The sequence below is a fragment of the Pongo pygmaeus genome, chromosome 2, assembly GCF_028885625.2.
Source record: "Pongo pygmaeus isolate AG05252 chromosome 2, NHGRI_mPonPyg2-v2.0_pri, whole genome shotgun sequence".
Taxonomy (NCBI): Eukaryota; Metazoa; Chordata; class Mammalia; order Primates; family Hominidae; genus Pongo; species Pongo pygmaeus.
The window spans coordinates 81,836,024-81,845,885 of record NC_085930.1 but is presented as its reverse complement, the minus strand read 5'-3'; the positions used below and the strand labels follow the sequence as shown (position 1 = coordinate 81,845,885).

General features: G+C 46.0%; 1 protein-coding gene across 1 annotated transcript; it reads right to left on the bottom strand.

Annotated features, from left to right (window-relative positions):
- Positions 1 to 5,649: 5,649 nt before the first annotated feature.
- LOC134739139 (uncharacterized) lies at positions 5,650 to 9,476 on the bottom strand. The gene is made up of 5 exons (XM_063661420.1): positions 9,256 to 9,476; positions 9,048 to 9,214; positions 7,531 to 8,482; positions 7,031 to 7,173; positions 5,650 to 6,373 (listed from the first exon to the last, which is right to left on the bottom strand). Exons 1-5 carry the CDS (start codon positions 9,474 to 9,476, stop codon positions 6,276 to 6,278), a joined length of 1,581 nt encoding a protein of 526 aa, XP_063517490.1. The 3' UTR covers positions 5,650 to 6,275.
- Positions 9,477 to 9,862: the final 386 nt, after the last annotated feature.

Below are 9,862 nucleotides of genomic sequence, written 5' to 3'. Positions count from 1 at the left end.
CATCGTTGGCTACGCTATTTCCATCAATATTCGTGCGTGCCCCATCACATATGATAGAGAATTTCCCAAGATGCTTGGGAAAATCAAAATACTTCTGCCAGCAGGGTTAATCTAAAGAGCAAACAGTTACAATTTTAAAATTAAGATGGAATACTCAGAAAAAAAAATTCGAGAGAGCCATCTGACACTAACTGGTAGCTACAGCATGACAACACCCATTGGGAAACATGGATGCAGGCAAGACAAAATTCAAAAGGAAATTATCTGATATTGACATTTGGTGGAAACCACCGATGTTCCAGGTTGTTCCTATCACTTTATTGAACTGTGAGGCTCTTGTTCTGCCTCTGTTTCTCTAAGTCTCTAATAAGGTTTCTTTTTGTGCCCTCCTGAAAAAGGAGCTCCGTTTTCCTCTCTTAGGTTTCACAATGGCCAACCAATTCAATTAAACTCTTAAGAAGGGTTGCAGGCTTTCCTCCAACTCTGATAATTGACGGGTCCAGTTTTCCCACTTTGGTGGGCATCAGAACCATGTGGGATGCGATTTAAAAACACAGATGCTGGCCCCACCCCAGATATGGCACATCCAGGAGTCGTGCAACTGTGTCTGTGTTGGGAACAACAGCTCTGCTGTGATTCCAATACTCGTGCTTGGTTAAAAACCACCGTTTTTCATTCGTAATAAAAATCCAAATATATTAAAAATAACACAGGATGGGCCTCAAGGTAAAATCAAAGAAATAATCAGTAAAATCCAAGTGAAGATAGAGATTTCAGTTCCAGAAATCTGGCAGAATAAATCACTTGATTCACAGGTCTCTAGCATGCATCAGAATTATCAAGGGAAGTTTGTTATAAATGTACGTTACCATGTCAATCAGCAAAAATTCTGACTCAAGGATCTGTATTTTAATAACCTACACACACACACACACAGACACACACACACACAGAGAGATACAGAGGTAGGTGAGCAAGGACCTCACTTTGAACCAGGCTGAATTAGGACCAACTGCAACCTCCCTTCACTTCAGACATGAGCATTCACTTCCATCTCTGTGCTCACCCCCAGGAGGGGAAGCCACCAGTGCCACTGGTCATCAGGAGGTAGGCACCAGGGCAAAAGAAACTCAAGCAAAACTCACATCACACCCTCCCCCAACAAAAGCTGCAGTCACTGTCCTGAGAGCACCAAGAATATCTTTTAAAAATGAGAGTAATAACAAAGCCCTGTATCATTGGATCCCTAAGCTCAAAGAACATACATTAAAATATTACCCCTAATTCAAAAGCAGGGAACCTGGAGCAGAGAAAGTCACATTATGACTCAATTGCACAGCTGGGAGGGAGAAAGGACACCTCGGAAATTCAGTTTGATGCTAGAAATATTCTTCAGTGTCCTAGTAAACAAAGTGAATCACAAAATTAGCTAAAATCAGAGCATCTGGCAAAATGTGGATGTCCACCTGACTTACAAGTAATAAATAAACATATGTCCAAACATAAAACTCAGAGAAAATCTTTGTCCTAAGCAAATCTATTCTATTGAACATAAACAAGGCCCAATAATCCCACATTCACATCCATTTTTCCTTCAGTAAATTGTCCTATAACATGCTAGCCTCTGATATCTTCAAACTGTTGAAATCAAACAGAATGACATGGGCTTTCTATTCAATGATCCCATTTCAGCTAATTATCTGAATTAGCAGCAGTTTGAGGAAATACACTCATCACAACATGATTCTGAGTATAGAGAAGTAAATAGTAAACAGAACACTGGAACACAACTGTGTATGTATTCATATTCCTTTTTAAAAAAAAAAAAACTATTTTATTAAAAATGTGATTTGGAAGGAAAGTGCAATTAGCTTTGCACAGGCACTGCTGAGATATTCCCGAACACAGCAGACATATGTAAATATTTCGTGATATCAGTTCCATTTGAGTAGACGTGTCAAGATATTTACAGGGCTTGACAGTACTTCTGTCTTTAATTAAATTTTTGCCCAGATACTTTAATATAATTTAAATAGATTATTAGTTGTCAGAAACGAATATAAATTTTGTTTACGATTTCGTTACTTTAAGTACTCAGACTGAAGGAACTAATTTAACACTACAACTGAGCAGCTTTAAGCATCAAGGCCAAACCACTAGAAAGCTCCCACTGCCCTTTGCACTCTATCAATAACCTTAAATTATTACAACTGAATTGTAAATTTCATGGCACTGAACTGAGCCCCCCTCCTCTCCTTTTTAAATAAAACAGCTTGGGGAGGGTCATGAGGAAACACCCATTTACACCTGTTCAGGTACTAGGTAGGTTCTTCCTTTTAGGCACTCGTTCTCACAGCGGCTGGCTAGATAGGAAACATTTTTTTCTCACTCTAAGTCCCATAAAATAACTACCGAACAAACACCTGTTGTGTACAAGGCAGGGCATGTATTAAAAACTGGCATCAGGGCATTGCAAAAAGAAAAACAAGCCTTGCAGAGACATCCACAAGCCAATCTGGTCAATAGATTTCACGAATGGGTAAAACAACAGTGCATGCGAAGAACACAGCTTCTGGCACAACCTTCTTGTGAATGGGAGCTGACTTCTAAACAAGGCTTGAAAAATGCCTTAGCACAAACTGACTGTAATTAATAAGAAAAATTTATTAAAGAAACAAAGAACACTGTCTAATTGTCTTTCCTGACTGTCATGCACTTTCCCCCACTGTACTTCCTCTTTGCAGAATACCAGCCTTGTAGCCCTAACTGTAAGAACATTATCTATGGGATGCAAAACCAAAACACTTCTAGAAATCAAATATTCCTTACATTTATTTTTAGGTTAGCGACACAAGCCAAATCTGCTTAATTTCCATTAAGCACATGGTCACATGCACATTGAAATAAACTACAAACGTCCCAGGAAAAAAAAAAAAAACTATCATGCGGAAGATACCCCAAATTTCGCCAGGTTTGCCCCTGTTTCAGGAACTCGCCTCATCTCATGGCCTGCTGGCATTCCAGCTCTTGGAGCCTTTAACCTTAATTCATCCAAGTACCGGAGAAGAGAAATATGTTGAAAAATCAGTTTAAGATGGTTCCTTGGAGAGCATATGTATAGCAAAGTGGCCTGCAGAGTAGAGTAACAAATGACAAGAAAGATCATTAAAAAAATGCATGGGCCCACGTGCAAACCTACTTGGCTTACTGGCTTGTCTCACAAACTCAGTGTTTGATCACCTGGTGGGACTAACTACCATCAACTTAAAAAAAAAAAAAAAAAATCCCCTGCAAATAGTAAAAGTATACATTGGCTCAGGTATAAAGTTCACCTGTCTATTCAGCAGATGCCTTTCTTGAGGTTATTTTCTTTAGAAAACAAACCCCTACCTGCTTGAGAGCTTTATATACTCTAGATTCAAAAAAACACATTTAAAAACAAAAAAAGAAGGCCAATATTGCTGGTATAGCAAAAATGGCATTTACTATCACTGAAATCTATAAAAGAAGTGTGACATCTGACAGGACAAGGAAGAAAGGAAAAGCCCTTAGCAAAAAGAAAAAAAAAATTAAAAACAAAAATACCACCTGTGTAAATCTAGCCATGCTCTGGAAACCTTTTCTCGGTCGTGGAGAAACAGCTCATGCTGAATGCCTTGAAGTTGCAATTAAATTGTAGTAATTTAAGATTATCGGGAGAGCAAAGGGCAGTAGGAGCTCTTCAGAGGGTTTCCCTCCCCTCTTCAGTCAGGGGTTAAATGAGTTTCTCTAATGTAAGTACCTTAAAGTAACAGAATCATAAACAAAATTTATACTATGTTCTGACAGCCTGCAATCCACTTCAGTTTTATTAACGTATACCTAAAATTATTCTTAAAGGACAAAATTCTTGCTATACCCTGTAAATATTCTTGGCATTCCCACTGAAATGTGATAGGTACTATAACACCTAACCTTGTCTAAATATACATACTTTTTGAGATGTGGAATCTTACAAGATAGCGTTTCAAAACTGAGTTTGAGTCATAAGTAAAACATGAAAACCAAATAAATATGCACAATAAGATTGGCTGCAAAGAGGAAGCTGGGTTCAAAAGAAGTTGTCACATCTGCTATATTCCTTCTCTTTCTTAATTTTGGCATTGGACCCACTGCAATATAAATATATTTGAAAAATATCACAATTCCTCTGTTAATTTAAACAACTGCTGAAAACAGACATACCCTTCAACAGAGCCTAAGATGCAAATTTACAAGGCCCGGGGTATAGTCTTTAAAAAGGCAAAGAAAAACTCAGTAACAGAAAACCATGCCTAGGCTCAATATTAACTCAGTTAACTTTTGCTATTGTAAGTATAAATGGTTTAACTAGAAAATATTTATAGCTTTTTCAAAACATTACATATTGCAGAGAATTGCCTAATAGCATCCATGTGTATGTTTAACTCACATTGCTTAATTATACAATAAAGGTATATCTAGTAAAAACTACAGACTTTGAAACATGTTGTGCACCATGGTTATGAAACTCTGGCTTACCAAAAATATATAAACTGCTTACTATGTGACTGACACTTGTTAATTAAAAATATAATCCTTAAATGACAATTATTTTTATTCTTCTGTATGTGTTTACTTATCCTATTTCCTACTTTGTTCTACTTAATTTAAAATGACATTTAATTTGGGGATAGTTTATCCCAGAAAAAAAAAAGTGTTACACAGCTTATACTCCAGGATTCAAATATAAACACAAAATCTTAGACATCTCCAGCAATATAAACCCCTTATCTGAGACAGTTAATTTGAATAGTTGATGTTTCTTTCATTATACTTTGATAAACCTGTGAAAACAAAATGCTACAGTAATTACTGTTACTACTCCCTTTAAAAATGTAAAGTAGTTAAATTTTCCTAGACAACAAGCAAGGACAAGTTACAGAGAACTTGAATAAAAGTAGCAACGTGGTCATGTTGAATGTCAATCTAAAAAAAGAGGTTGTCTAATCTGGAGACTGCTCTCTCTCGCCTTTTTAAATTCCAAGAGTGGGCTGACACAAAACTTCATCACCAGAGATTTTTTTTTCTTTTTTTTTTTTTCTTTTTTTTTTTTTTTTTTTTTTTTGAGCTTCACATCAGATTTAAACTCTCACATACAAAACCTTGGCTTCCCTGACAAGGCAGATCTTCTAAACTCAATGTGAGAAAACGTTATCTAACTCTAGTGTAGGAGTCTAATGTTGGTAAAAAGAATTCCATTGCACAGTTCTTGGTAGCAAGACAGTCTCTGGACGACTTAATATTCCTTTAATACATTTTTGGGTGGCATTCTCCTCATAAAGGATACATTAAAAAAAAACTTGTTTTGCAACTCGGCATCCATAAGGAACTCAAATGCTGCCCAGAGAGGGGCTGAGTATTTCCTTCCAAGTGAGCCTTCGCTTGCACAACAAAGATTAGCATTTGCAATGGTCCATTTCTGCATAAGTGAACATATAGCCTTGCTGCTTGATCGAATAGTCCAGGGTTCTCCGTGTAGCAGCTCCTGACAACCACCCAGCAGCAGTTCTGTTTGATCTCTCCTGCTTCCTTAATTTGGGTTGTCAAGGTTCAGCAGTTGGAGGCTGTTTACTTTACTTTTCCAAAAAAAAAAAAAAAAAAAAAAAGTGATTTTTTTTTTTCTCCCTCTCTCTCATACAATGACTAATCCAAAGTCTAAGGGGGGTGGGGGATGCAGCCAGTGGCAAGATGTTAAACCTTTTTTTTCCCTTTGCAGTGAGATTTTAGCTGACACCTTTTGAATGGTAACTAGTTGACTTCCTTTTTTATATTTTTCTTGCTCTTTAATTGTGAGACGTTTCAAATAGAAAGACAGAAAGGGGGAAAAAAAAACAGTCCAAATTTCTGAAACTGTGAGCCGAGTTTTCTTTTCCTGGACCCAAAGGAATGGGTATTTCCACTTTGAGAATCAAAACTCCAGTGGAATTCTAAAAAAGATTTGATACATTTCTCTCTGGAACAGAAAAATAGCAGGAACTCCTCTTTCTCAATTATGTAGGCTATCCCTCGGTAGAAAACACCTGAAGTCTTACTATTTCTTTTAAAATTCTAGTTTACACATCTCCCTCCAAATTGATTCTTGCTGTGGAAAACGGGGGTGGGGGAAAGGGGATGGAATGGAAAAATTTTGCAGCGATTCTTCAATATATTTTCAGTAGCAGAAAAATTCCTTTAAATATCCTTGAGGTCTTCTCAACTCAGCTATTGTCCAAGCCCTAAACCCTTAAGTCTACGTACAACCAATGATGAAGTGTAGACGGTTTGAATGTACAGACGCCTTTCAAAGGGAATCCAGAATGCTCCTCCGGCATTCCTGTTTAAAGAGCAGTGACAAAAAAGAAAATGCTAACTTGGAAAATACCTGTGAGCAGACATGAGCGCAATTCCAGCCCCTCAAAAGTGGACTGCGGAAGGTCAAATGCAACCAAATGAAATGTTTATATTAATTTCATTATTCTACCCAAGCCTCATAGATGAGGGCTTGGGGGGTGGGGAGGTAGGGAAGAGGAAGAAATAAGTTTCATTTTGGGTCTTCTGGTAGAGCAAAAAGAAAATGAATTAAGACGAAAGCATAGGATGAGCCCAGACTAAATCAATACACTTTGTAATCAGCCCAGCAAGGGTATTTGGACACAATGACTTGGAAATAATTAATAGTTATAAGAGGAGAGTGGGGTGAGAAGGGGGGTGAGGATGTCACCATATTTTATCGGAGCACTTTACACTCCACGCTAAACTTTGATCTCCAGATTTTCAGATTTAGGAAAGAAACAGGGGAAAAGGGTGGGGGGGAGGAAGTCCAGTATTTCGAAGCACCTACCGGCCTGAGGATGGGCACATTCCTCGCTCCCGGTGCCTTATCGCTAGGCTCGCGCCACCCCGGCTGGCTCTTTGGGGACGGAGAACCCCTAGTACCGCCCGGGGCTCTCCGGTGTCCCTGGCCCCCGCGCCCGCGGCCGCCTCGACTTACCCGCGGAGTCCGGGGAGGGAGTAGGAGCGCCGCCTTCACGCCCGCGGAGGAGGCGCCGGCAGCACCATGGTCCCCGGCGCCGCTGCCCCCGGCCCGCTCGCTCGTTCGCCGCGCGCTCTCTTCCTCTTGCAAACTTTCGGGTTCTGCGGTCGACAAGAAACCGGGGCGACCCTCAGCAAGTCTTCCCCGTGCAGGCTGGGGGGAACTGAAGGGGACAGGACGGGTGAGTAGGCCGAGGGGCCAGGACAGAGAGGGCAGCGGGCTCCGAGGACCCGCGAGTGCGCGTGGAGGGAAGAGAGGATGCGGCTCAGGGAATCCCTGCAAGGATCCCGAGACTGGGAAATCGGCCCGAGCCAAAGTCTCAGCACCTTCCCCAGGATCTCACAAAGTTGCAACAACAAAAAGGAGGGGGGAGGAATAGGGAGAAGGGGGTGGGATGGGGATACGATCGCGGGCGCAAGGTTTGGAGTTACAACTGTTTATTTAGTCCTTATTCTCACAGGGGGCGGGAGCTGCGCGGGAATGGGGGGGCTGCAGGCAGCGATTTCGAAGCAAACACATGGGAGGGGGGCATGCGACTTTGTTTCCGGGCGCGGAGCTCCCCAGAGCCCGTGTGTGTCACTGCCAGTCTCCCGGGACCAAGGCGGAGCTCACAACAGGTGGGGAGGGGGGCTCGTCGAGGGCCAAAAAGGAGAAGGAATCTAAGTTTCCGAGCGCGACGTTGTCTGAAAAGGAGGGAGGCGGGAGGCGGGGGCGAGGGGAGGCGGAGGCAGCAAATGACCGCGACCCCGCGGCAACTGGCAAACTCCTCGGCTCCCGGCGCCGCCGCCACCGCCGTGGTCCCCGCTCGAAGCGCACGCCGCCTCGGCTCGCTGGCTCCAGGGAGTCGTCTCGGCGGGACAGGAATAGAGCGCAGGGAGCTCGGGAGGAAGGCTGCGCGCAAGCAAGGGACGGAGAGCCATCGGCCGCCAGGACAGGGCCGGAGGGACGAGGCGACACGCGCGCGACGCAGGACAAATCGGAGCTTGGGAAATCTCCCCGTTCCCCAAGCTTCAGAGGGGGGTAAAATCAGAAAATGTGTGTGATGGAGGGAGAGAGATCCGGGCGCGGCGACTCCTCGCAGCGCATCCGGCTCCCGCACCCACCCGTGGATCTGGCCACGGCTGTTGCGGACTCGTCTCGGGAAAGCGGAGGCCAAGGCGCGCGTAGGGGTGCGTGTCTGGCTGGGGGTGCGCAGGTGCGTGTTTGAATTTTCCGGGCTCCGAGGGGGTGGCGGGAGAGCTTCCTCGCCGCTGACTCTCGGGGTAACGCGCGCGTGGCAGCGGGGAAGTTCCCCAGTGCGGGGCCCAGGGCCAGGCGCCACAGTCTGCTGGGGCCCGCGGGGCAGCTCAAGGGCACCGAGGGGGCACACACCCGCGGAGAAGGAAGGGGAAAAGTTTGCTCCAAGTCTATCTAAACTTTGGGCCTAGGAGGCGCCCGGCGCGCGCCCCCTCCCGCCGCGGCCAGGACCCGGGACCCCGCACCGGCCCCGCGCCCGGGCGGCCACCGGACGCCAACGCCGGGCATCGAAAGTTGCGCCAGGCGGCCTGGGCTTATTGATTTCTCTCCCCTAGGCGATCGTGGAGAGCGCAGAGAGAGGCGTGAAGGGGCCTACGGGCAGGCGATCTCGCCTCCTCGCAGTCGCCACCGCGCCCGCCCCCATTTGACTTATGCAAATAAACCCAAAGGGTGCGGGCGCTGCCGGAGCTCCCTCCACCCGCGCGCCGGCCCGCAGCCCCCACCCATCCCAGAGCTGGGCCTCGACCCGGGGGGGAGAGGAAGAGAGGGGAGGGCTGGGGGAGATGCACGTGGAGCCTGGAGGTGGAAAGTAGTTTTTTTTTTTTTTCCATTTTTTTTCTCTTTTTCTTTCTTTCTTTTTTTTTTTCGTGCTGGTTGTTGTTGTTGTTTAAAGTGGCGGAAACAAGACAGGAGGCGGCTTGGGAAAAAGTGGAGCAGAAATGGAAAAATACAAACTCACCCGCTGCAAATGGTCTCTCGGTGCAAACTAAGGTGTTTTCGGGCCTTTCCCCGCGCGCGCCCACTCCCGCCCGCGCGCGCACCCCGCGCACACACTCACTCGCGCACACACGCGCGCACACACGCACTCCCGGGCGAGGGCCGGGCCGCCGCGAGTACAGCGTGCAACTGCCACACAATAAATAACAATAGATTCCTCCGCTCCGGACTAGCTTCCCGGAGCCCAGCCAGCGCCGGTGGCGGCGGCGGCGGCAGAGGCGCGGGCAGCACCGGCCCGGAGGCGCACCCCGGCCCGACCTTCTACCTCCCGCAGGGGTCCCCTCTCCGCTTCACGCACCCCGCTGGGCACTCCAGCGGCCCCCCGACCGGGAGCGGCGCCCTTTTTGCCGTTCGCCGGGGCGCTGGCGCCCTCCCCCCTCCCCCCCGACATCCCGGAACAAATAAATAAATAAGGCGCGCGAGAGAGGCCAACACGTCGCGGAGGGAGATGTTGTTATTTTTTGCTGTTGTGCGTCCCTGACGTCACATCCACCTGCTGGGTAAACAACCGGGCTCCCAGAAAAAAAAAATCGCAATTGCCAAAGAATGGGGGGGGGGGGATCCAGGGAGGGGGAAGTGAGGGGCGTCCAGGCAGGATTGGAAAGAGGAGAGGGAGGCAGAGCCCCGCGGACCAGAGAGAGGAAGGGAACGCCAGAGCAGTCCCTGGCAACAGGGATCTGGCAGGAAAGACCTGGAAAATAAGGGGCAGGGGGGCGGAGGGGGAGATTCCTCAGGAGATGGGAAATGGGGGGCCCATTCAGACAGCGGAAAAAACGA

What these genes read in the sequence shown, in the direction of transcription:
- LOC134739139 (XM_063661420.1), bottom strand. Translation starts at nt 9,476, where the DNA reads ATGTCGGGGGGGAGGGGGGAGGGCGCCAGCGCCCCGGCGAACGGCAAA. An exon ending in GGCTGGGCTCCGGGAAGCTA is followed by an intron (nt 9,215 to 9,255) that starts GTCCGGAGCGGA and finishes ATTGTGTGGCAG; the next exon opens with TTGCACGCTGTACTCGCGGC. An exon ending in TCCCTCCCCGGACTCCGCGG is followed by an intron (nt 6,374 to 7,030) that starts GTAAGTCGAGGC and finishes CTCTTTAAACAG; the next exon opens with GAATGCCGGAGGAGCATTCT.